This window comes from Haliotis rufescens, unplaced genomic scaffold (assembly GCF_023055435.1).
Source record: "Haliotis rufescens isolate VD_foot unplaced genomic scaffold, xgHalRufe1.0.p SCAF_14, whole genome shotgun sequence".
Classification (NCBI taxonomy): Eukaryota; Metazoa; Mollusca; class Gastropoda; order Lepetellida; family Haliotidae; genus Haliotis; species Haliotis rufescens.
The window spans coordinates 21,002,626-21,030,107 of record NW_025963824.1 but is presented as its reverse complement, the minus strand read 5'-3'; the positions used below and the strand labels follow the sequence as shown (position 1 = coordinate 21,030,107).

Genomic DNA, 27,482 nt, shown 5'->3' with positions numbered 1-27,482 from the left:
ATGTCCTAAACTTTAAAATGTCGACAAACAAGTTACACAATGAATAAAATACATTTAATTTTCCTGGGTATATTTTATTTTGCCTGACCGCTGGCTGAGGTTGGAGATGAGAAACATTAATATTATCAATGGCCTTAGGGACGAAACTCGCAAAGAGAAGTTCATATGTTGTGGGTTTCTATACTGAACCAAATTAAAAACTTCACATCCTAAAATTTTAACATTTTGACCAGTTATTGTGGGCCCTTATTGTGTATTTAAACAGTAATGGCCACGTATTGTCTTCAGATAACACCCGTTTTTGTGCAGGTGAATCGATCAAAATCATGTGCACAGCACTATAGTGGCAAAAGTGTTTTTTCACGTGCAACTGGTCACGTGGCCATATAATACCGAACGTGTTTTCAGCCATACTTGTTAGCAGTTATTAACAAAAAAAGAAAAACACAAGAAAACAAAATTCTTTACGGCCATTTGTCATGCCACGCCTTTCAAATGTGCAACGTGAACGTGCCATCGGCATGTTGCAGACGTGAACGTCCGTAGCTGAAGTCGCAACGACGATGGGTTGTAGTCGACGGACTGTTTATGATTTACAGACGCGTCTACAGCAAACGGGTACCACCGCTGATCGCCCTCGGCCTGGTCGACCACGTGTGACGTCACATGCAGAGGATCGTCACATTGTCTTACGTCACCTCAGTAACCGATTTTTGACGGCTACATCAACCAGAAATGAACTATTTAGTGGTAGACTGAGTGCGCAAACTGTTCGAAACCGTCTGAGAAATGCTCACCTTCAAGCACGACGGCCATACTGCGGGCCGATTCTGACTCAATTACACAGACGTCATCGTCAATTGTGGGCACAGCGACACTTACGATGGACTCGGAGGAATAGGAATCAAGTCGTCTTCAGTGATGAATCCCGATTTAATCTTCGATTTGCTGATGATAGGGCGAGGGTGTGGAGGCGCCATCATGAACGTTACGCCCAGTGTTGTGTACGGGAAGTTGACAGATTTCGAGGCGGAAGTGTCATGGTGTGGGGTGCTTTTTGTGGCAATACACGTTCCAGGCTTCTTGTCATCCGTGGCAACCTCAACGCTGCTGCTTACCGCGACCAGGTACTGGCACCAGAACCTCTGCCTTTGATGGCAGCACATGGACCCGGTTTGATCTTCCAACGACAATGCCAGACCCCACACAGCAATTTTGACACGAAATTTCCTTCAGAATGCGGGAGTCAACGTCATGGACTGGCCGTCAAGGTCTCCCGACCTCAATCCCATCAAACACGTCTGGGATGCTCTTGCCAGAAGTCTGCGCACTCTCCAGAACCAACCACAGAATTTGCAAGATCTTGGCACCATTTAGCAGCAACAATGGCGTCGTCTTCCCAATCATGTGTTCACAAGCATCACAAGGTCCATGCGGAGACGTTGTGTGGCAGTTGTCAACGCACATGGTGGCCATACACGCTACTGAACTTGTTTGCCATCAGATTCTCGTGCTTGGGACTTATGATTTAAACTGTTGATGTTATTACCGAATACCGTAGGTGCTTGGAACAAATTATGGTTACCACGGTTAATTAAAATCCTTCTTTGGACATTAATGATTAAAAATTAGCTTCTCTGATACATTTGTCCGTTGTATATCATATATGGGATTACTTTTAAAAATGTGAAGTTTTTAATTTGACTCACTATATTTTGACAATATTTGCATGTCTCCACTGATTTACTGCAATATAACATAATATTACACCAATGTAGCTATTACTTTGAGAAGATTACTTATGAATATAAATATATATATGACTTTACCACTGCAATGTCAACATCATCATGTATACCACTATGACTGTGTCAACTTAATACCCTTTGTGCCTTGAAAACAACGAATGTTTGAGAAGTCATTGTTGTGAACATATCTACTAGTTTTGTTTCGATAATGTTTGTTTTCACATAACTATCAACACTGAAAATGTCAATCCTGATCCTGAAGGTACCACATGCAAATTACAATTTGTTTTATCTTCTGGGTTACACATGTGCGCTTTATGACAGTATAGGTACTTGCATCAACAGGTTGGCGTGCCACAAAAGACATTGGAACTGATGATACTGAAGGTGTAATGATGATATATGTCTGTAAAATTATTTTCGGACATGTAGATGAATAGGTGTTGTGTCCTCCAGGTTGGGTGACTAATGCACGATACTTTGATGGCATACTGTTGATTAACTTGCGTATGGGTGCCCTTGGTATTGCCCGCCATTTCGCCCGAAGAGTTACCCAAAGCTGGGTCACGTTGGCGTGTAGTGGGTATCTGATGGACTCTCTCGGGCTGACATCTCACATATCTGTAAGCCTTCTCGTCTGAGACAACTGGTGACGACTTGATGTGTTATCCTGCAGTTCAAAATTTCTGCTGAAAATTTAGCCAAGGAACAACCACAGCACGCAAAATTTTCGTCAACATATCGCTGGCCAATCAGATGTCCATTCACAACAACCAAATCAGTCCGCCTGTGTTAAACCGCCCGTCACCCTGACACCTTGATTATTCTATATACATAGTGTAACATCCCTGGTTATGCCTAGCATACCCTAATCTTTGCTGCCAATGTCAATCTGTTAAGGTCACACACCATTCAAAGGACGCCTTGATTTCAGGCGGGCTGCATTCAGGGTCGCTTCGGTAAAAAGACCAAAGTATAACGTCAATAGAGAATACTACACTCAATCTCGTAAGATACGATTTGTACGAAACGTGTGGTCTTCCTATGGTATCTCAACGAAACAAAAGCGAGGTCAGAAACGATAGAAAGTTCAGGAGTTTCGTAAAAATGGTATCTAACGAGAATGAGTGTGGTATTACATTTATTACCCACGTTAAAGAGTAAATAAATAACACTTTTTGTTCGTTAAAAGACCAAACTGAAACCGGTTGCAAATCTGGAATATGAATATTAATATATGTCCAAACATGGGTATTATTGACATTTCTATGCATACGCATTAACAAAATGTTCCTGTGGTTGTGTGTGCAAAACTGGTAGCACCAATGCTCAAAATCTTTTTGGTAATTCAGTCTGCATTGTTTTTACTACGCAGGACAACTGAAAGTAAACATAAGTCAAACAGCACCGCGCTTTGAATCTTGGACCAAAAGTCGGTCACAGTCATCGCCGGGATCCCAAATGTGCATTCATAATGCTTCAGTTTCCTTTGTCTAACAGCTGAAATTATATCCAGTACGTACCTTCTTGGAAGAGGGAAACCAGAGTGCTCGCCAATGACGTCCATGTTAACTGTACGACCCTGTAAGAATACCCGTGAAGGTCCAGGGTAAAATAGCCCTTCATCAACCCATGCTTGCCGTAAAAGGCGACGATGATTGTCGTAAGAGGCAACTGACGTGACCGGGTGGTCAGGCTCGCTTACTTGGCTGATGCATGTCATCGTATCGCAATTGCGTGGATCGAGGCTCATGATATCAATGTCTGGATTGTCTGGTTAAGACTCGATTACTTGTAGACCGCCGTCATATAGCTGGAATATTGCTGAGTGCAGTGCTAAACAAATAAACAAACAAACAAACCACACTCATCCCATGGTTCAGCAGTTTCTGAGAAGTATTTTGAAACATTGTCTTGATGGCCAAAGCTTGATGTTCATGCCTCATTTGAAACTATTCTGTCATTGTTACATCTTCCTGAGGCATGGGAGTTAACGGACTTTAAAAGTCCAGTTTCCACCCTTGCCGAACTAGGCTCCTATTTTGGAGTTATATTTTGGTTGGACTAACGAGTTATGCATAGTAGATGAAAATCGCATAAAGAAATCAACATTCGGTTTGTAAACTGTTGTGCAGATGTGAGTCTACTGCAGGATTTGCAAAGCGTGTGCATCAGTGTCAACAGATATTTTCCAAATCTTTCCATGTTTTCAATCAAGGTGCTCATGTGATTTGATGCAATTCGCTATACAAGACCTGTTTTATGACAATATAGATCTTGGTTATCGATCAGATTGTCTTGACTTGGCCCTACCATGTTTGATTTTTGGTTTGGTTTGTTGTTTAAGGCTGCACTCTGCAATATTCCAGCAATACGGCGGTGTGTAAATAATCGAGTATGGACCAGACAATCCAGTGATTGACATCATGAGCATTGATCCACGCAATTGAGATACGATGACATGCATCAACCATGTTCGAAGCAAATGCAGGCAATATGAGTGGTGGAATCTGATTGGTCAATAAGCAGAGGCATAGAAAGGACATTACTCGTAACAGCCGCTGGCGACGCTACGATCGAGCCCAGAAATTCCAGCCAAGTTCAACAAGGGTGGAAACTGACTTTTGTAGTCAGTTAAATCATTTGCCTCAGGAAGATGCCATTGTTTTTTATTTCAAAGTTTCCAGGGTGTCTGAGCTGCAACAATTAACTGAGCAGAGTTGCATCTCTTAGGCACACCTGAAACCTACAATTATGTTTCTTGGTTTATCAGCACTACACCTGTGTTCATAGGTTTCACCAAAGTGGCAAATGTCCAAAACATGCATCTCTTCGGCTTTTCCTCCCCCATTAAGCTGACACATTGTGAAATAACTAAAATACTAAAATATTGTTCAGAGCGGTTGTTAAACCCAACTCATTCACTTACAGTTTCCAGTCTTAAAAAATGTGCTTTCTTTCAAGATGTTGAAATATATTCGTCCTAATTTTGTTTTTCAAAAAGCTAATTCTAATGAACTTGTCAATCTTGAACTCATTAATTTTGTAAGTACATACGTACACATTTGGGAACAGTCTCTGAGAATTCTTGTCTTTTTTTTTTCAGCATCCTCTACAACCATTCAAGTCGAATATCAATCATAAATCTACTAAACCATTTACTGCATTGTAGTTTCTGAGATGTTCATAAATATCGTTTTTTGTTCTTTCTTTTGAACAAAATGTCACACAAAAAATTAAAAATTAAGTTGTCTTCAAATAAACACAATGGTGTTGATAAGCATGCTATATATCAGTTCATGTGCCGACTCAGGCAGTGTTTACAGAAGCAACGATTGACAGCAGGACAAACATGTCATGAATTCAGCTGACATGGCCCTCACATCAAGTAAGCCAAAAATGTATGTTTTGCACAGCATAAACATGATCTTGAAGATATGTACATGGACCAAATGGTTTGTGAACTCGAGATGATTTCACAATCTAGAAAAGGACCAAAATGTAATGTCAGATTAGACAGATTGTCAGATCATTTAATGTTGGGTTGATACAAAAGGTAACTGTATTCACTACTGATATAATAAAATTAGTAACAATGATTTGTTGGTCCAATACTGTGACCCTGTCTTGTTGATCAACTAGGTACCATGCCATGTTTTGCAATATCATGAGTTATTTTTGAAAAATGTACACACATCTCAAAAAGGTATGCTATTATAGGGAATGATTACTTTGGACAAGAAGCTACAGATCTGAACTGTTTCCCAAACACACAACACACTGTTCATCAACTTGGCTATCAACATGAATGTACAACTGACAATTGCCATAATAATTTAAGATGATCACAAGCCATGCATTTGTCATCTTCTTAATAATTATAAAGTTTTATGATCAAGTTATCAACCGCATAGCTGCTTTGATAACATGGAGTGAGCAAAAATGGCTAAGAGCTATCTGCTGGACACATTATTTGTAAATGACCTCATGCTACTCTTTTGTTCTTGAGTATCAGAGGAAGCACTTGAGTTTGCAGCACCATCCTGGTCTATTTGGTTAACAGAAAGGGCCTGTGACTGAAGCTGCAGTTCATGCTGAGATGAAGATTGATGTGATTGCTGTAGAGAGGGCTGCATGGTGTCTAGGTCTAGGTCAGACTGAGAGAAATACTGACTGTCGAGACTGCGAAGGATCTCTAATGTTGACTGCAGCTCCTCTTCATTTATTGTCTGTGTGGGCTGTAATGCCTGCATCAAGGTAAGTCTGCTTCGGTCACCGCCAGCACTATCACTGGCGGTATGAAGACCTCCACCTGCTCCCTGTTTGCCTTGCAGAATACTCCCTAGGTCAATATTAGGGGCATTGCCCATATAGTTGACGTTTGGTAAATCAAAAGTAGCAAATGCTGTTGGTGCCAGCTGCCTAGGTTTATTGGTAGATAACAATGCATTGGATGGAATAGAAGGCACCAAATCTGTAGAGAATGTGCGCGGATATGCTGGACTTGCAGATGGTTTTATCACAGTTGTTGATGCTTTCAATCGTGCATTTGTACTTGACACAGGCATGCTTTGGCTTAATGATGAAAGTTTCTGTGCAGCAGTGCCATAATGATGGTGTGTTACATTAGCTTTACCATGAATTAAGTTATCATTTGCCTCAACAGTGGAATCTACTTGCTGGGGATCAGGCAATTTGGTCTCTTTTGATTCATTGGCAAGTGCACTATTACCATTTGAAAAGGTTTTAAGTTCTGAGGGCATTATGTTCACTGCAGACATTCTCTGGACGGATTGCCCTTTGTTGTTATTACCTTGTTCACTTTTATTCTCCTTTCCAGGAGGATTTAGACACTTTTCTCTAAGTAATGCAAGTTGATAAGAGAAGGGGTATTCACTAGTTGAGATGTGTCTTCCATCTGATCCTGTAGTAGTTCTATCTTGGGTGTCCGGACTGTTATCTGGTTTTAGCTTTAAATCATTTTCAGAAACACTGATTGACCGTGTAAGTGAAACATTCACAGGCTTACTCACATTGACACTTTTGACAACCTGTTTTTGAACTTCTGTCTCTAAACAAGGATTTGCAACTGATGTCACCCCAGTGGTACCACTTGTGCCATTTTCCTCAAAGTTGATCCTGCCCAAGTGGTGTACAGCCTCTTCATAGCTTGGCAAACTCTTTGAATTGAGTAGTTTATGCAAAACACCAGTTTTAGCACTTGACTCCTTGACATCTGTGGTGTTTGAAGATGTCTTCATGTCCCTCTGCTTATGCTGGTTATTGGGTGTGTGATGGAAGAGGAGACTGGACTTGTGATCTCCATTATTATTTGATGTAAGCTGCATCAAAATACTACTACTGAATGTAACTGATGAAACTGTACTGGGTGAAGCTGCTACAGTCACCATGGGTTTGATGGGAGTCACCAGCTGTGGACTACTCAGTGTTGAACAGCCCGTTGTCAGTCCACCCTGAATTGGGATAAAAGAATTTGGAGAAGTGATGTTCTCACTCGGGCTTGTGTTGATACTATTATGGGATGCCATTTGTGGCGACATAATAGAACTAGGTGTGGACCGTGCACTGTGAACTTGAGGTGATGCCAGTTGTATGGGACTTTGCACAACAACTGACTCATTAACTAAGCTCTGTGCTGAATCAGATCTCACAGAATTTGTACTTGTATTGCTGGCATTATTTGTCAAATTATCACTTGTTCCTACTGGAGGAATTGGTGTAGAATTCATCACAGGACTTGCATCAAAGCTATGGTAACCTGCATCTGACATCGGAGTATGGTTACTGAGACGGTCAATTGAATTTTGGCGTTGCCTTCCAGAAGGATGACGGACACAATTAGCAAAACTTATGGGAGTTGTCGATTTTTGAAGCAAGGGCTGTGGTGAATTTGAATCTATCACTCTGTTTGGGGGTGCTGGCATATCCAGCCCTTTTCCAAGTGTCATAAGAGATGTTTGGCACTGATTATTGGCTAAAAGTGGAGCAAACATTGGTAGAGAGGCACTCCTCTGTACTGTAGCAAACCTTGGCTTAGAACTAGTTAGCTCCTTCTGGCGTGGGGGTGGGGTGGATGGAACAGTAAATTGCTCGGTGGATCCACGGATACCTGCATCATCAGTTTCACATTCGCTTTGATTCTGAGGGTGATCTGTTTGTAGCAAGTGTCTCACTTTGTTGGATGTTCCAGCAGTGTGTTTACTTTTCATTTGTTGATTCACAGGATCAACTGGCCCAGTCGAATTGTCTCTGGCAGCCATATTTTCTGTTATAAAATCTGCAACATCTGAAGGTAAATCTGAACTGTCCTCACACATATCAACAGTATTACTATTCACTTGTTGGGTATCCTTGTTCACCACTATCTGGGTGCTTACTTCAGAGGCCATTCTCTGACCTGAATTCTCAATATTCAGACAAACTTCCTTTGTTTTGCTTACAGAACTTAACACTGACTTTTTACTATCAAACACAGGTCTTTGAAGTAATGACAAGAGGTTTACTGGTTGATTGTTTGGCATTGGGGTTGATTTGCTTGGAAATGCTACACATGATTTCACATCAGGCTTTTGCTGATGCTGAATGTATTGTTGCAGTATTTGCTCAACCCTTGATTTGTCTACTACTGACAATTGCTGAGTGACCGATTCTATCTCCTTGTTGCTTTTATGACCTTTACTAAGATAATTACTGACGCGCTGATCTAGCTGCAGTTTTTGCTGCAGAAGTTGTTTTTGTGTTGATCTCATTGACTTTGCACTGATGCCAATAGAAGCAGTCTGACTTGTGAGAAGATTTGGTTTTGAAAGAGAAGAAACAAGATCCTGGTCCACTGCCATGGGTGCACTGTCAAGCAAGGCATCACTCTCCAGACTCTCCACACTCAACTTGCCACCAGATGCACGATTCTCACAGCCACAAGACACTGCCTCAGCTTGAACCAACACAGACATCGTCTTTGAGTTTGGATCAACTGTTCCTGCTGTCTGTGTTTCCCCAGGAGGAAGAAACACTTCATCTTCTTCATTTCTTACGTCGGTGGAATTCATTCTTTTGGTTTTACTTTCCACATCTCTGTCACTGGACTTGCGTTTTCTTCCTGATGGTGTGTCAGTGTCTCTTGAAATGATCATGTCCTGAGATTCATCAGATTTTTGTATATCATTGTCAGTGATATTGCCATTATCAGATAAATCTGAATTGTCCTGTGAGTTGCTGTCCAATTGTCTACTACCTTGAAATTGCATTTCTTCTTGTTTTGCTAGCAACAAAGTTAATGGAACTGAGGATGGCATTGGTGCTGTCACATTTGGGGGGAACTGAGTGTTGCTCATAATGTCAAATGCTCCCTGGGATACTGTAATTGACTGACTATTTACTTTTGATGTTCCTGCTTTTGGGGATCCAACAATAATGAAAACTTCATTTGAATTTGAACAATTCCCTGCAGGTAGTGGCAATTTAAGGACATCTGACGAAACCGAGGAAACAGGTCCAGAGACATTCATGCCTTGAGGTAAAGGACTGCTTTGCAACTGAACATTGCTTGCCAATTGAGTCAAAATTTCTTGAGCTTCACGGGCACGTTTTTCTTTCAGAATAGCCGAAACAGGTCTGCTGTCATATGCAGGACCATCACCGTTTGCATTCTTGTGGTCTTTGAGGATCGATGATACAGTCTTTGTTGGTGTTATTTTAGGGCGTATTGGTGTAAAGCGACTTCGAGACTTCTTAGGTGTCTGAGGTGACGAAGGAACAGTACTTGTGCTACTTTCACCACTGACAATAACAGGTGAGTTGCTGGATTTGTTATCAGAACTTGTTTCTCTCTGAAGCATGTCCTTTAAATAGTTTGACTTCCCATTGGTCTTTGAATCAGTGTCAAAAGATTCAGTTAGTAAAGTATGCTTGTCTTCTCCTGATTCCTCTAAGAAGTCTATCAAACCTGAATTAGGATGTGTTGTTGTGGAACAAAAATCCTTTCTTTGATTTGATACAGGTACAAAAGCACTGCGTGAAGGAGTTGTTGGCAAAGCAAAATGTCCATTTTCAGAATTTGTTTCAGAATTAGAGTTTAAAGGGTTTGACTTATGGTCTGTTTGAACATCTGTCTTCTGAACTGCTTTATCTGAAATATCTCCTAACTGGCTAGCAGGCCTTACAGCTGGCTTTTTGACAACATGGTATTGGCCATTATCACTCTGCCTTCCATTAACACTACCATTGTCAGCCTGAACATCCATATCACTGTGGCCATTACAATGGTTGTCTATGGTAGCCTCCACACCAGACTTTCTGTCTTGTTGCTTTATCATTTCCTGCAGAGTGTGGGGGCTTGTCTTGAGACAGTTGTCCCCGGCTCCTGGAGACTGCAGAAGCTTGGTTATATTGCGAGCAGCACTTTTTGCAGCTAACTGAAATGGTGATGGTGAATGACCAAGAGATTGTGAACGAAGGTGATCATTCTCACGTTCATTCTCAGATCGCTGTTGTTGTAGTCTTCGCTTCTGTTCCTTAATAAGTTCTCTCTCTTGCAACTTCCGTTGAAGCTGAAGCTGAGTCTCCTTGTGTTTGTTGCCACCAGACGTGCATGTAAACAGGCTTGATACAGGAACTGCAACACACAAAAAGCATAAAAATAGCAAGCAAACCTCAAAGCAAATTGATGTCAAACATTTCTTTTATCAAATACATATTGACACAGTTTCTGCAAACAAAAACAGCAACACATTTTAGAGACATTTTTAAACTTTCCCCTGTTTGTGGCATTTTCCCTTTCATCATGGTTGTACAATAACAAGAGGGTGAGGACCCTTCCCTGTCATACAGTAACTCACCATACACTTGTAAAGTGAGAACCCTTCCCTGTCATACAGTCACTGCCCAATACACCTGTAAAGTGAGAACCCTTCCCTGTCATACAGTAACTCACCATACACTTGTAAAGTGAGAACCCTTCCCTGTCATACAGTAACTCACCATACACTTGTAAAGGGAGAATCCTTCCCTGTCATACAGTAACTCACCATACACCTGTAAAGTGAGAACCCTTCCCTGTCATACAGTAACTCACCATACACTTGTAAAGTGAGAACACTTCCCTGTCATACAGTCACTGCCCATACACCTGTAAAGTGAGAACACTTCCCTGTCATACAGTAACTCACCATACACTTGTAAAGGGAGAACACTTCCCTGTCATACAGTCACTGCCCATACACCTGTAAAGTGAGAACACTTCCCTGTCATACAGTAACTCACCATACACTTGTAAAGGGAGAATCCTTCTCTGTCATACAGTAACTCACCATACACCTGTAAAGTGAGAACCCTTCCCTGTCATACAGTAACTCACCATACACTTGTCAAGGGAGAATCCTTCCCTGTCATACAGTAACTCACTATACACCTGTAAAGTGAGAACCCTTCCCTGTCATACAACCACTGCCCATACACCTGTAAAGTGAGAACCCTTCCCTGTAATACAGTCACTGCCCATACACCTGTAAAGTGAGAACCCTACCCTGTCATACAGTCACTGCCCATACACTGGCTGTGTGAGGACCCTTCCCTGTCATACAGTCACTGCCCATACACTGGCTGTGTGAGGATCCTTCCCTGTCATACAGTCACTGCCCATACACTGGCTGTGTGAGGATCCTTCCCTGTCATACAGTCACTGCCCATACACCTGTAAAGTGGGGACCCTTCCCTGTCATACAGTCACTGCCCATACACTGGCTGTGTGAGGACCCTTCCCCGTCATACAGTCACTGCCCATACACTGGCTGTGTGAGGATCCTTCCCTGTCATACAGTCACTGCCCATACACTGGCTGTGTGAGGACCCTTCCCCGTCATACAGTCACTGCCCATACACCTGTAAAGTGGGGACCCTTCCCTGTCATACAGTCACTGCCCATACACTGGCTGTGTGAGGACCCTTCCCCGTCATACAGTCACTGCCCATACACTGGCTGTGTGAGGATCCTTCCCCGTCATACAGTCATTGCCCATACACTGGCTGTGTGAGGACCCTTCCCCGTCATACAGTCACTGCCCATACACCTGTAAAGTGGGGACCCTTCCCCGTCATACAGTCACTACCCATACACTGGCTGTGTGAGGACCCTTCCCCGTCATACAGTCACTGCCCATACACTGGCTGTGTGAGGATCCTTCCCCGTCATACAGTCACTGCCCATACACTGGCTGTGTGAGGACCCTTCCCCGTCATACAGTCACTGCCCATACACTGGCTGTGTGAGGACCCTTCCCCGTCATACAGTCACTGCCCATACACTGGCTGTGTGAGGACCCTTCCCCGTCATACATTCACTGCCCATACACTGGCTGTGTGAGGACCCTTCCCTGTCATACAGTCACTGCCCATACACTGGCTGTGTGAGGACCCTTCCCCGTCATACAGTCACTGCCCATACACTGGCTGTGTGAGGACCCTACCCTGTCATACAGTCACTGCCCATACACTAGCTGTGTGAGGACCCTTCCCTGTCATACAGTCACTGCCCATACACTGGCTGTGTGAGGACCCTTCCCTGTCATACAGTCACTGCCCATACACTGGCTGTGTGAGGACCCTTCCCCGTCATACAGTCACTGCCCATACACTGGCTGTGTGAGGACCCTTCCCTGTCATACAGTCACTGCCCATACACTGGCTGTGTGAGGACCCTTCCCCGTCATACAGTCACTGCCCATACACTGGCTGTGTGAGGACCCTACCCTGTCATACAGTCACTGCCCATACACTGGCTGTGTGAGGACCCTTCCCTGTCATACAGTCACTGCCCATACACTGGCTGTGTGAGGACCCTACCCTGTCATACAGTCACTGCCCATACACTGGCTGTGTGAGGACCCTTCCCTGTCATACAGTCACAGCCCATACACTGGCTGTGTGAGGACCCTTCCCTGTCATACAGTCACTGCCCATACACCTGTAAAGTGGGGACCCTTCCCTGTCATACAGTCACTGCCCATACACTGGCTGTGTGAGGACCCTTCCCCGTCATACAGTCACTGCCCATACACTGGCTGTGTGAGGACCCTTCCCCGTCATACAGTCACTGCCCATACACTGGTTGTGTGAGGACCCTACCCTGTCATACAGTCACTGCCCATACACTGGCTGTGTGAGGACCCTTCCCTGTCATACAGTCACTGCCCATACACTGGCTGTGTGAGGATCCTTCCCTGTCATACAGTCACTGCCCATACACCTGTAAAGTGGGGACCCTTCCCTGTCATACAGTCACTGCCCATACACTGGCTGTGTGAGGACCCTTCCCCGTCATACAGTCACTGCCCATACACTGGCTGTGTGAGGACCCTTCCCTGTCATACAGTCACTGCCCATACACTGGCTGTGTGAGGACCCTTCCCCGTCATACAGTCACTGCCCATACACTGGCTGTGTGAGGACCCTTCCCCGTCATACAGTCACTGCCCATACACTGGCTGTGTGAGGACCCTTCCCTGTCATACAGTCACTGCCCATACACTGGCTGTGTGAGGACCCTTCCCCGTCATACAGTCACTGCCCATACACTGGCTGTGTGAGGACCCTTCCCTGTCATACAGTCACTGCCCATACACTGGCTGTGTGAGGACCCTTCCCCGTCATACAGTCACTGCCCATACACTGGCTGTGTGAGGACCCTTCCCTGTCATACAGTCACTGCTTATACACCTTCCCTTGTATACCCAAACGTATGTAGACAAAAATTGGTAACTGGAACAGATGCAATGCTGTTATTGAGCATGTTGAGAAACTATTTTACCTTTTGAATTATGAAGTCCTGCATCTTGCATGGCAGCTAACACAGTGAATGCTGCAGTTGATTTACTGTTGACGTACAGATTCCCAACCAGAAACTCAGCCAATTCTCGTAAATTGTTGAAATTTGTTCCCAAAAGCTTATGTGCCCATTCACACACAAGCTGACGTGAAGCAGTGTAAACCTCGTCTTCCTCAGTCTTTTCTTCCTAAAACAAAGAGAGTAATGAGTTGATGACTTTAGATGTGTGCAAGACCTTGTAAAAAAGCATTACTTTCATCATTGTTTCCTCAATGTGTTACTAGGTTGATAAATAGCTGGGCAAGCCCTCATGTTGTATGCAACTTCAGTCAGATCCCACACTTCCACCTTGATAGGAACATCAAATGCAAATCCAATCTGATAAGGGGATAGCATCACTTCTGGATTTAGTGAAACATATGATTATACAAGAGTAGGATTTCACACCAGAAGTCGAATGCATATCTGGAATACTGAACATTGACAGATGCATTTGTGCTCCACATTTGAAAATGATTATGAAGAAGCCTGTTACATCATATCCTTTAATGTTTATATTTGCAAATATTCAGGAAAATGAATGGAACAACGACATTTTACAATTATCTGAACTGTGACCTTGACAGAAATGCCATTGGCATACAATTAGGTAATATTTGTTAGAAACATGCACGTATCAAACAATAGTTGTCGTTAATAATTCAAAGAATACTACTAAAAAGATAGTATTAGTATCCCCCACCTGAACCCTGCGCTTGGGGGGGGGGGGGGTAAGGAGGGGGGAGTACTGGATGTATTTGAGACTAATATTCTTTGAATTGATTTTGAATTTATAATACTTGCAAATAGAAAACGTGTTTCATCAGCACCAGAATACACCCAAGTGATCGGTGGGTTCTGCCATCTAGCAATACCAAGGAAAGTTAACGTAATTCTGAATCCTACTGAAGATAAACCCAAATTCTAGCAGTAAAGTCAACCGCTGTTTGATCCAGATATAAGTGTGTGTCCTTACTCCACACCATGCCAAGGTTGGTCCACAGACGTCCTGTGCCAATCCGAATCCTGACTTATGTCACAAGCCAATGGTAGCACTATGACTAAATCCAATATCCAACAGTCTTTGACCCAAGTCATAACTAGGTTGATTGTTCTCCTTTGATCTGAAGAATCCTTCTCCTGGTCGGGCGGCAAAAGGCCAACCACAACCCATTTGAACAGTAGCATCACGCAATTCAAGGGTCCTTGGCTGTCTACGGCCCCATCCAATAGTGTCCTTGGTATAGTCAAAAGATCCAAAACCATCATGCATGGGCACGGTGGCTCCCAGGTGACCACAAGGCCATTCAACAGTGCAGTGTAAAGATCGAAATGGTTCAAACACGGAAAGGTCATCACCCATACGGTGGCCGTAGTGAGCACATTAATTCTATGATAGCAATCCTAAGGGCCTCTCACTTCTAGCAGGTGTCATGATGGTCGCCAGAAATCAAAAAGGTGAGGATGGATCCAGTGGGTCAAACATAAGTTGATAATCTAAACAGTAATACAGTGTGATAAAAAAAATATTAAATGACTACTTTTTCATGATGTTGACATCAGCACACACAAGTAGTGAGGTTATTTTTGACAGTGCATGCACAGGGTTCATGTGGGGGAAGCTACTAGTATTGCAACTATTATGGATAGTTAACAGTGAAGAGGATCACTGTTAAAAAAATTTGGATTTCATGACGTGATGATTTTTATAACTTTTAGATTTGAGAAAAACCTGAACTGTGTACTTCTTCCATGACCATTGCCTCTCACAAACTGCCCTGTAAGCATCTCACAGTTGATGCACTGACGTAACCCAATTGACATCAAGAAACAGCTAAAAAAATAAACCTTTTCCTTCTTTGGTGTGATCTCCAGTTCTGGAAGAGATGGCGGCTGCACCTCAAGCTTCTTACGCAGACCACTGTAGCAATATGTGGGTAAAGTTAAGGATAAAACTTTTTATCTTAAAATAAACAAAGAAGAAAAATCAAATATACTTTTCTACTCAAAAGTTTGCTCAGGATCAAGTTTTGATGATAGCAAAAAACATCCAACAATATAGATTGAAATATCCCTGTACACAATGATTGGGTGACCCCTATTGGCCTCAAATTTCATGATGAATGGACAGAGGCATGCAGTAATGGGCATAATGTGCACAAGGTGCTGGAAAAAACCTGTGTCAGGATGTATCATGACACAATGGCTTCACATCATTAATAGAGTGTACAACAACTTTTTCTACTGAAGATTGCAACAACTGAATGCACTTATGCTCCCCCAACGGAGACATCGTTTGACGGACGAAGTATTTAGGCAGATGCATAGGGTCAACATCACGTTGCAAACATCTTTAGTGCCAGCTAAAGTGTGTCATCAGAACATGGAATCGATACGAGACGTTTGGATTCGCTACCATTCGACATGCCAGAGGTCGACATCCTTCCACCACACAGCGGGAAGATCGGTTTCATTGGCAGGCAAGTTTAGATTGGGATGAAAATCACATCAATTGAACAGATAAGAACTGGCCTCCAGTATTTTTGACTGATGAATCGAGATACTGTCTAGACTCCACAGACCATTGTGCCTGAGTGTGGCCTAGACATGGATTCCAACATAGCCGAACATAACCGCTGTGGAGGGGGCTCAATCGTGATTTGGCATGGGATCAGTAGAGCTGGAAGAACTGATGTCCATGTCCTATATCGGAGCATGTGGACACGTGTGCACTATAAGGAGGACATTCTGGGAGTATCAGGAAACAACATGCTGGTACAATCGGACCAGTCTTAATCCTCATGGACGATAAGTTTGTTTGTTTGTTTGCTGTTTAATGCAATACAATATTCCAGCTATATGACGTCTGACTGCATATAATCGAGTCTAGACCAGGCAATCCAATGATTGGTATCATGAGCACTGATCCACGCAATTGGGATACGATGACATGCATCAACCAAGTCAGTAAGACTAACCAGATCCTGTTAGCCCCGTCTTAGGAGGGTCATGGTGCTCATGTTGTCAATCACTGGATTGTCTGGTCCAGACTTGATTATTTACAGACCGCCGTCAAATATAGGTGGAACACTGCTTAATGCGGTGTTAAACAACAAACCAAGCAACCAAGCAAATCAAGCAATGGTCATTGATGCGTACTTAGAGCAGGAGACCTTGTCTGCATGGAGCTGCCAGTCCTGTCACAAGAACTCCACTCTATCGAACACATGTGGAACAAACTGCAGATTGCCCTCTCACAATGTCCTGTCCTGGCAACTCAACAGGAACACTGCACAGCTCTTACTAAAGAGTGGAATAATCTTCCTTGGCAATTATCCAGACATTTATTGGGAGCATAAGACGATGGAGCCAGGCTCTGATCGCATTTTTCATAATGAATTTGTTTTTGTGATTGTTTACGTTTCAGTAGGATACTCTCATTGTGACAAGTGATCGGACTGATTATTGGCTACATGTTGCTTGTTGGCATGTTGTGGCACTTGACACCACTTTTGTTCATTAAACATGGCTTCACGCAAAATTGTCTTTGGACATTTCAACAGGTGCACCCAATTTGATGTATTTATGTGGTATAGTGTCAATTACCTTGTTCTACTGTGAACAACTAAGCTTTCCTGAACTATATCATCAGCCTCATTTCAAAATTACATATCATCTCCACGTGTTTGAAAGTAGAGGTAACAATGCATCAGAAAGCTGACAATGAAATACATGTTTTACAAAAACCTAAACTCTGAACACTTTTGACGGAGACATTTCCAAAGCATGACCATCTCCTAATAAAGAAGGCATCTACTTAGTTTAATTGAAATACATAACACTTTTTTGAGAAAATGTAACCACAAACTTAATCTTAACATATGGAGATATATACTGAGCAGCAACGCAAACAGATCCATTCATTTTAATTCATTTTTCTGACAGGTCAAACAGTCGTTAACAACTTTGAGGGCATGTGTTTGATTACCATATGAATGTTCGCTTAAAATATACATGCTCAACAAGGTACCCGTCGAGTGCCAAAATGGCAAGTGCCTGCAGCCTAAAAAACGTCCACCAATAGTTTTTATGGCCTCCCGAGCAGCTATACAGGCATAGCTTTTTTGAGTTGATGAGTGTCTGAAAGAAAGCCAAAGGAAGTTGGTTCCACTCCTGCACCATTGCAGCTTCGAGTTGCTGATGGGTCTGTGACTGCCTTTTGGTTGCTATTCAAGGTCAAATCTCATGTTGAGCGACGGAGAAGGTCATGACATGACATTCATAAAATTCTAGAGATGGGTATTGGAGGTTAGAAGTGTATCACAATATTTTAAAATGCACAAGGCCGTATTGCAATACGTATCACAATATATTGTATAAGTCTAAATCTTGAATGCAGAAGCAATTTGAACCATCATTGTATGAATTGAAGTTCATAATTGGAACAACACAAGATGCTAGAAAAGCATAATGTTGACCAATTCAGTAAATACGCACGAATGCACACTCAGGATGCATGCTATGGCTATCTGGCAAGTTCTTAATAAACACAAGAAAAAAATTGCTATTTGAAATAATCGGATATAATAAGCACAAAAGAATGATATTGTGAAACGTATCGTGGAAAGAGTGAACCTCAATATACCGATAAACAGGTAATGCCTCGCACCCTGTATCAGAAACTACATGGAAACCCTAGTTGTGTGGGGATGAGCATTGTCGTGATGAAAGACTTGGGAGTTGAGGATAAGCCATGAACTGAAGTGTTACAAAACCTCAAAGAACGTTACCCCATTTGACCACTGCTGATGGAAGACGTGTGGAGGACTCTTGTGGTCCAAACTAAATCCCCTCACCATTACACTCCCTCTTCCTCATTTGTTGGTTTGCAAAACACAGAAACATAAGGACAGACTAGTGACTGAAGTTGCAGACTGCAGGCATGTTAAGTTTGGCTGTTTTAGTTTTGACCACACAAGGGTGAACTAACACACTTGTCAGATACTGAAGTAACAAAGGGACATTTTGGGCCTTCTTTTTTCACTAGTTTCTCTTATATCAAAAGGAGCAATATGGTGAAACTGTCCCTGGACCATCCCACCGAAAGCCTCTCCAAATGTTGCTGAAACCAATTCTTTTCAAAGTCAAGTATTGTTTCCATGGCAATCATATGTGAAAACCTACATCAAGTTTGATGATTTGATGAAAGATTGTGGCAGGCTAGTGTGGGCAAAAGATATGGTTTTCCAATTTTGCACATACTTTGATATTTCTTGCCCATGACAGCATTTTTTTCACTTTGGTGACACCAACTTTTATGTTGTAAAGGTTGAATCTAGGTAAAAAATGTATATGTAAGGCTCCACTTCTGTCTACACCCATGCCAAATTTCAAATCCATTTTTGAAAAAGAAGGCCAAATGACAGCCATTAATGGGTTTCTAAATGTGGCAGGATGTTCCGTGAGCCTACATTTGGGACCATTAACAAAAACAGTCAGCTCCATAGGCCTTGTAGTTTGAGAACAGTTGTTGCAAATTCAGTAACACTAGAAAATGGGGTGTATGAAAGTAAAAGGTTGTAACTGGATCACAATAAAAAAATACAAAAAAATATTCTATGTAATTCTGAAAGTCACATACTTGGTGCATATCAAACTGCATAATGATACATGCAGAAATGAGTAATGGCTCAATATGACATACATGTATTCAATATGACAACTGTGGTGGCCATGCTCAAAATTAGCTCAGAAGTCTGCGAGCACCATAACTCTCAACATTTACACAGTTTCAGCGGCATGGGCCGTAGTTACAGAGATGTTGACATAGCAGTTATTGGGGGGGGGTGGGGGGTGGATGGATGGATGGAGCTCCAGTCAGTTGAGCTAAGGGGCGGTCGGGTAGCCTAGTGGTTAAAGCGTTCGCTCATCACGCCGAAGACCCGGGTTCGATTTCCGACATGGGTACAATGTGTGAAGCCCATTTCTGGTGTCCCCCGCCGTGATATTGCTGGAATATTGCTAAAAGCGGCGTAAAACCTTACTCACTCACTCACTCAAGCTAAAAACAATAAGATAGTTGAGGCCATGAATAGGGTTCTTCAATATGGCTGTTGCCCCTAATGCGCTGTGCTCTCTCACTCCATTCCAAATTCTCAAACGACTTTTCCAGTGATTGCCCGGAACTTGACTATTTTCAGGCCAACGTTACATCATGAATAGTGTTGTCTGCTGCTGCAGAATGCTATATTCCCTCCTAGTCCCCATGTACCAGTATGTGTTTTTATTATATTAAACAAAGATGCATTAAATTAATAATAATCTTCATCTAAAATATCAAACATTTATTTCTTTAAATACTTGTGTTCACTTCAAAACATGCACAAATCTACAAATTCATGGGGAAGCTGGCTTCCGTAAATGGTTTGGGTGGTTCAGGCACTTCTTTATTGGGTCATGGCTATTGTCACTGGGTCTGTCCCAGGCCTGTGAATAGATTGTTATTGTGCTCTGGTTCTGTATGATCTCTTCAATCATGTGAATATCCTTGTCACAGCATTAGCTGGCCAGTCAGTTTATTTCTCTGTTCATCTTCTGAGAGCACCTTCTCTTCACTGTGTTACACAATTTCATGAAATTATAACATTACTTATCAAGGAAATTTGTGTTTGAGAAGAATATCAGTCTGCGACGCAAGCCACTAGTCCTGAGCCCGTGTCTAGTACAACAGCCTGTCGGAATAGTGGAGCATCTTTTGTGGTAGCCTGATCAAATCGAGGTGTATGGATAAAACCCTTTGTCAAACAGGGAAACTAACAAAGTGACAAGGCAAAATATTTTTTCAGAAACATTTGTCATCAGCTGCACCTCACAATAAAGACTAACTGAATATTTGTAAAATAATGCAAACTCAATCCTTGTGTGTAAACATGCCACAGATCAATGCAATGGTTCTAAAATTGTTTCACTAAAATATATTTGCAATCTATGTTTAACTGGTGTCTTGTCTTTATTTGTTATTAGCACTAAATAAGTGACTAGAGCGGAACCCCGTTTCACCAGAACCCAGATATCAGGAAACCTCGCCTACCAGACGATATTTATGTGAAACAAAATATACACTACATAAGATGCTTCATTTATTCTGAAATCTTCCAATGACTTTCAATTACCAACAGTGTGCAAAATACACACAGGGGTGTCCCAAAAACCGGATAGTGAATAATGTGTTTGTTTTGTAATTCATCACCCGGCAACCAACATCAAAAGAGTGAGTATTGTATAATTTAATCCTGTTATTACACAATATGGTTTGAAAAAGTGTTCATTTTATATCTGGACTGTTTGTAATCTATTTTAATAAAAATTTCATTGAATGTTGTTCACATTGACTTCAGGGAACAGATGGGCAGATTGCACAAAGTCACGGTTATTTACAGCAACCACATGCACAATCCAAAGTTTTACTACAAATTTCACACTTTCATTGGTTAACATTAAGTTTGTTATCACTTTTTTGTTTACCTGAATTCGCTAAAGGGATACAATGTCTTTTTTCTTACTGCAAAAATATAAAAATCCTAGGCATATCTTTGCCTCCATAGAATTTGGGTAGGGGAGTTAACTCTGGTCAGTTGACAAGGGATTCAGCTATGTATATGGAAATGTTTTTTATCTGGAAGATATTTGAGAAAACGCAAGTTCCCGGATAAACAAATTTTGACTGTAGTGAAGTTCAAGGTGAAAACATAACACAGGAAATAATGCAAACAATGCCCATAATGACAGGGCAAGTCAGGGCAAGAGAACAGTTTTTGTAACTGGCCCACATGTATTGTTGGGTGTGTACGGTCGTGAGACTGTATCAAGCCTTGTAAACAGTCATTTGTACTGATCTAATTCATGCCAATGTGCTCTCATAATATTGTGACTGTGGGTTTAAAATGATTTTGAGTGGTAGGTCTCTTTCAAAGGATATTTTGATTGTCCTCGCTGCCCAAGGCGACGTGGCTTGACATTTGGAAAAACGCATTTCATGACCTTCCCAAAATCAGCTGGACAAAGGGGCTTCAGATTATGACTTTCACAGTACAGCCTGCAAAAGATAAGAAAAACATGAATCCCTGAAGTGTCAGTTCAAGATGGTGATCTTTGACATAATTTAAAGGATATTCTTTTGACTTAAACATTAAGACCAGAATTTTTGGTCTTTTCTTTTCAACCTGCGCAGGAAAAATCCTGGAAAACTTAACCAATGACAAAGACGTGACAAAGAAATCTCCTCAGGTAACATGGTAATGTGAGTTTCCTGAGCTTCATGAGATATCAGAATCTCTTATCTGTACAGATTGAACATATTTTCTCATCAAATGAAATTGGCTTGTGACCAAATAAACACATAAATTATATACGAGGAGGTGATGTGTGTTGTTCTTGTCATTGCAGCAGCTTTGAATAGGTTTTGATCTCGACACAGACCAGAACACTGTCTTTCCTTGTGTATAATGTACTATTGGTACCTGCCTTATTCACTGCTCTTTAGTCAATGTTACAGTATTTTGTGTATATATTGTTTATTGTCTAAATTCCTCCAAACATACATATGTATATATTTTAGATGCATTACACTTTTTGTATGTATAAACATAAACATATGTGTGTGTGTGTGTGTGTGTGTGTGTGTGTGTGTGTGTGTGTGTGTGTGTGTGTGTGTGTGTGTGTGTGTGTGTGTGTGTGTGTGTGTGTAGTAATAATTAAATAAGTGGAGTAAGATTGAACACAGTTTTAATAGGCTAGCGCTTTCAACTTGTACCACGTACGAGTCTCATCAGGCCATAACTGAATAACGGACTGAATAAGTGAGAGGTGTAGCCTAAACAGTGGATTTGTGGTCATCAGAGTGGAATGCCTATTGTTAAGAAACTTGACAATAATGTCCGTTATTCAGTTATGGCCTGATGAGACTCGTATGTGGTACGAGTTGAAAGCGCTAGCCTATTAAAACTGTGTTCAATCTTACTCCACTTATTTAATTATTACTATATTGTGCCTGAGAGTTAGAACTTTACTGTGCTTTTTATTTTTATATATCTATATCTATATATCTATATCTATATCTATATATATATATATCTGTATATATTGTTTTTTTGGTCAAAGTTACAGTATTTGTTTATATATATTGCTTACTGTACTTTCTCTCTTGTTTTATCACAAATTACCAAACCAGTATCTCGACTAACATCTACTTTTTGTGTTGCATGTATTAATTATTGGTATGGTCTGTAGGTTTGCATCAGCCAATCAGGCGCTGCACATTCAACAATCAAATCTGTAATTTATTTAGCTTGATTGGTCGAAAATATCTCAACATTGTGTCAAATAGCAAGGCACATCACGAGAATACTTAACATAGTAACAGTGACAAGCGAGATAAGCTAGTGACCTTGTATTAATACAGAATAAAGGCCAAAACATGAATGTAAGTGTTGTTTTCATTTTGTTGACTATAAATATTTAGTTATTCTACAATAGTCTATTCATGTTTTGTCTTTAAAAGTTTGTCACTTTAAGTGAAATTGACAACTCTGGCACTGTTCATGAAAGTTTGTGATTTACCTTCTTCTGTGAAATATGTCGTATCCTCATGAGAAAGTAGTTTACTGTGATCGCCGTGAACTAGCCACCATACACAGGACAGTTTAGTAAATTGCTTCGGCAAAACCGAAGTCAAAAACCGTAAATAAATGGAAAAAACCTGGTACGAATAACACAAATAACAAACCAGTTTCAAAGAAAGCAAACATTTCCAAAGTGATTGACTCACTAAATATAGTTGGTTACAACTTGACAGTTCACTTTGTATGACTTGTAATGTGTTACTGAAACCACAACCAATGCACTTACTGTTGCCTGCCTTAACAATAGGCATTCCACTTTGATGACCACAAATCCACTGTTTAGGCTACACCTCTCTTCACTTCACTTTCTTTTATTATACTTATAATTTGTTGATGTTTTGAAGTTGCAATAAGTATTGATTTTCGCAACAATTGTACATGTTCAGTTGTTTATTTTATATCATAATGCTATAAACTGGAACCATCAAATCTTTTTGTTTGGATCCCTAATTCCATGATGAAGGGTCCATTGTTTTTAGTGACCCAAAGAAAATTTAAGCCAGAGCAGACACTGTATATTGCTACATATTGCTTATATTATTTGCTATGATGTCTTTAGTTGTCATATACAGTGTTAAATGTTTCTGCTAACTAAATATGACACCGTATACAGCAACTAAAGGCACCATAACAAATTTATTATGCCGAAAAGTTGACATGGTTTACACTATCTGGTATCCATATCCCACGTCATGTCAAAACTTGACACTTACAACCGATGACGTTAAGGTTCAAAGGCAGACTACTCAAACCTTAGAGGCCAAACCTTGTTGACAATTTTAACTATATAATCTTTCTCAATAAAGTCACGAACATGATTTAAAAAAGATTAATGTCCTTGCATATCACAATTTCGAATAACAAATTTCTGTACCAAAATTTTAATGTGAAACATGTGAAGTGGGTGTTGGAAAATCCAAGATGGCCGTTACTGTTGGTATACAGTCTCATGTAAGTCAGCAACAACCATCTTGGATTTTTACTGACAGTATACAGGCTCATGTGGGGTCAGTATTTCTGCTCTCTGACTGGTCAACTCACTTTGAAGCATCATAAATATATACATATGTATATTATTCTACATATTGTACATATATATTGCTGTATAGATCACTGTATGATTCATTCACCTGATAAAGAAGTAAGCATATACACTGAAATGTTGTGTTCCTCATAATAAAGAAGTTCACATCCATATATTCTCTTCCTCATGTGTATCACTTCTATATGCCTTTCAAAGACCCTACTGTATATAATGTTTTTTGGTGAATTTTTCAGTATTTCCTGTTGTTTTTGTTAAGATTATGTGTAGTTGTCTCGAAGGTGGAAATACCACCAAGCACATTTTCTGCCATGATCTACAGGTGACTCAGAAAAGAAACACTCAACATAATAACTCAAACCGATCAAATCTAATTGCAGTGATCGGAAGAAAAGATGTCTGAAACTATCAATGACGTATCATCTATGACAAGTTCTGACATCTTGTACAGACTGCATAATAATAACTCAAAATCAGGAATAGTCTATAAAATGTCAATTCTGTATACAGCAATGAATACCTTGTACCTAACAATATTCCCATCACTGGAAAAAGTTGTTTAAAAAACTATCATGTTGTATTGTGTACAAGTTGACATCTTGAATGGAGGGGGCACAATGGTAGGAGGAACAGTGCAAACACGCATATGCTACACAATGGTACAGGGGATGACAGCATAACAGAGGTAGTCTCATGATAATTTTAATCACAATCTGACCCGCTCATGTCACAGCCCACGTCATCAGAAGCGCTTGTGTCACTGCTGATGGTCACAACTATAGGTGGGACTGTTGCATGCTGCCCTTCCTCACGTGACCAGTATCTTGACTCTATCTCGTTGACAACTTTCCTAACACAACGCTGTCATAACTCCACTGTTACCCGACCAAGAAATTTATTTACTAGCTTTTTAACATCCAGCAATCTAAACATTGTGTTCAATCGTCTAACGTCACCTTTGACGATACCCCATGTATTAGGTTCAGATCGCAGTGGTAAGGGGGGGGAAGTCATAAGACGGTGTGACCTTGACCTTTGATGAAATTGTCAACCATATACACAGGGTCAGGTTTGTTAATATTTGATGATTTCATAAGAGTTGTGGTTTTGTAGCCCTAAAAGGAAAGGTCATATTCATCTGTTGCATGTCACAATATCCCCGTTAAGGCTAATAGACGGCGGGGCATTGCTGTCTGGATCCTGCATACTGTGATATGATTCATTGTACAAGATAACAAGGGACTTGGCACACAAAGCAGGTGCCGATTTCTCTTTCACCCACTCCAGATACCTTGCCGTTCATTTCTGTGTGCTACTGAAAGTCTCTGTTGTCCTTAGCCTTGGCTCAAAAGACGAGGTCACAAGCTGTGAGTGAGTGAGTTAGATTTAACGCCGCTTTTAACAGTTTTCCAGTTATATCAAGGCACGTCAGCTTTATGTGGGAGGAAAGCCCGAAGTGATGCAGGTCCTAGACGTTTTCCATTTCGGTGAATACCCACGAGCTGGGGTATGGTGCTGACAAACCTAGAAACATAATCGGGGCGAACCGGGATTTGAACCCACAATCATAGGTTTCTGATGTGTCCAAGGGACGCAACACTGCACAGCGAATCGTGGCGCCTTAGACGACTGGGCCACCCCTGCCCCCCTCACAGCAATAAGTCTTTCACCCTTTTCCATTGGTAACTTTCTTCCAGACTCCTTTCAGACCCCAATGGGTACCCACTGACATCTGGCTGTGTGAGAGGCACTTACCCATGTCTCATCTAGGAAAACAGGATCATATCCTTCTTCACGTTTCTGCTTGATGGTTTGATTGATAATGATTTCGGAGATGAAGGATGCCAGATTGTTCATATAACACACTGTCTAATTTATCAACCGTACATGGCTTTGATATGTTCCCCCAACTGCTTTGCCTGATTGCTGGAGCCCTGTCGACGGATAACGTTTTTTAGCTTGTTAGGAGACATACCAAGAGCATTAGAAGCTTGTTTCAAGTATTTATTAATGGCATAAAATGGTTTTCTCTTTCTGCTTCACACTGAAAGAAATCTTACACCTTAAAAATCAACTGTTTCACATCAGCTGAGTAGCGCATCTTATCAGCCAACAACAACATATAAAATTTAGCATGTGCAGTTCATGTTTGCGCTGTTCCTCCTACCATTGTGCCCCTTCCATTCAAGATGTCAACTTAAACAACTTTTTCCAGTGATGGGAATAAAAATAACAAACAGCAGATATTGTTGACTACAGGGTATTTATTGCTGTGTACCATATTGACATTTAATAGACTATTCCCGATTTTGAGTTATTTTTCAAGTCAACGTTCTCATTTGGAGCCAAACAGACTGTAAATTAAGTTGTGAGAGAAGGTATGACATAAGGGACTGAAAGCTGGGACTTTGGAATCAGGAAGAAGTGGAATCGGAATCAGGAGCATAAAACAAGACAGAATTTCCGCATATTACCAGTTATTTTTATGTTTAGTAACAGTCTTGAATTGTAAGCTTCATTACAATGGTGAACAAACAGGAATACATTTATATAATCAAGTTTAAAGGCAATATCAAAACAGAGACACAATGCCATAACAATAGCTTCACCAGTTGAGCTTACATGAAACATATTCTGGCTAGTTCCTCCTATAAAGGTTTTGTATGAAAGTTTAGTGGTAGCTGAACACTGACCTGTAATCATCATAGACCTCATGCTTAGGCACACAGATCTCACTGTCCTCTTCCAAGTGACTGCGGATCCATGTGAATGCCTGGGCCTGCTCTATGCGGTTTGAAGAGTGCAGGAAGGAGGTTGGAGTTCTGAATTGAAAGTAATTTCTTTCACTCAATCATCAACTTCAAATCAAACAATCAATCTAAAGACATCTGTTCTTAATTATACCCATTAAGATTCCAACATTTAGGCACAAAGAGGTATCAGCCAACAACGACACCAGCTCAATGAGTGCCATTTCCTCTCCTGCAACATATGCGACTTCCACTGAAGTTGTTATGTAACCAGCTTATATATTACACTCATCATCATGTATGTTGCTCAGAATACAACAAGAGTTTGCCACTAACGTGGCTATATCCCCCGCCCCTGTTGCAGAATTTATGACATAATTA

The 27,482-nt window shown here is 41.2% G+C and overlaps 1 protein-coding gene across 2 annotated transcripts in view; it reads right to left on the bottom strand.

The window, feature by feature from the left end:
- Positions 1–5,255: 5,255 nt before the first annotated feature.
- Positions 5,256–27,482, bottom strand: part of LOC124116676 (flocculation protein FLO11-like) — a 68,697-nt gene continuing 46,470 nt past the window's right edge. For both annotated transcript variants that reach the window (XM_046478107.2, XM_048395115.1), the window contains 5 exons: positions 27,045–27,173; positions 21,608–21,724; positions 15,478–15,562; positions 13,573–13,777; positions 5,256–10,383 (listed from right to left, as the gene is read on the bottom strand). In XM_046478107.2, the coding sequence (XP_046334063.2) occupies positions 5,702–10,383; positions 13,573–13,777; positions 15,478–15,562; positions 21,608–21,724; positions 27,045–27,173 (5,218 nt within the window). In that variant the 3' untranslated portion in view covers positions 5,256–5,701. The remainder of the gene's footprint in view (positions 10,384–13,572; positions 13,778–15,477; positions 15,563–21,607; positions 21,725–27,044; positions 27,174–27,482) is intronic.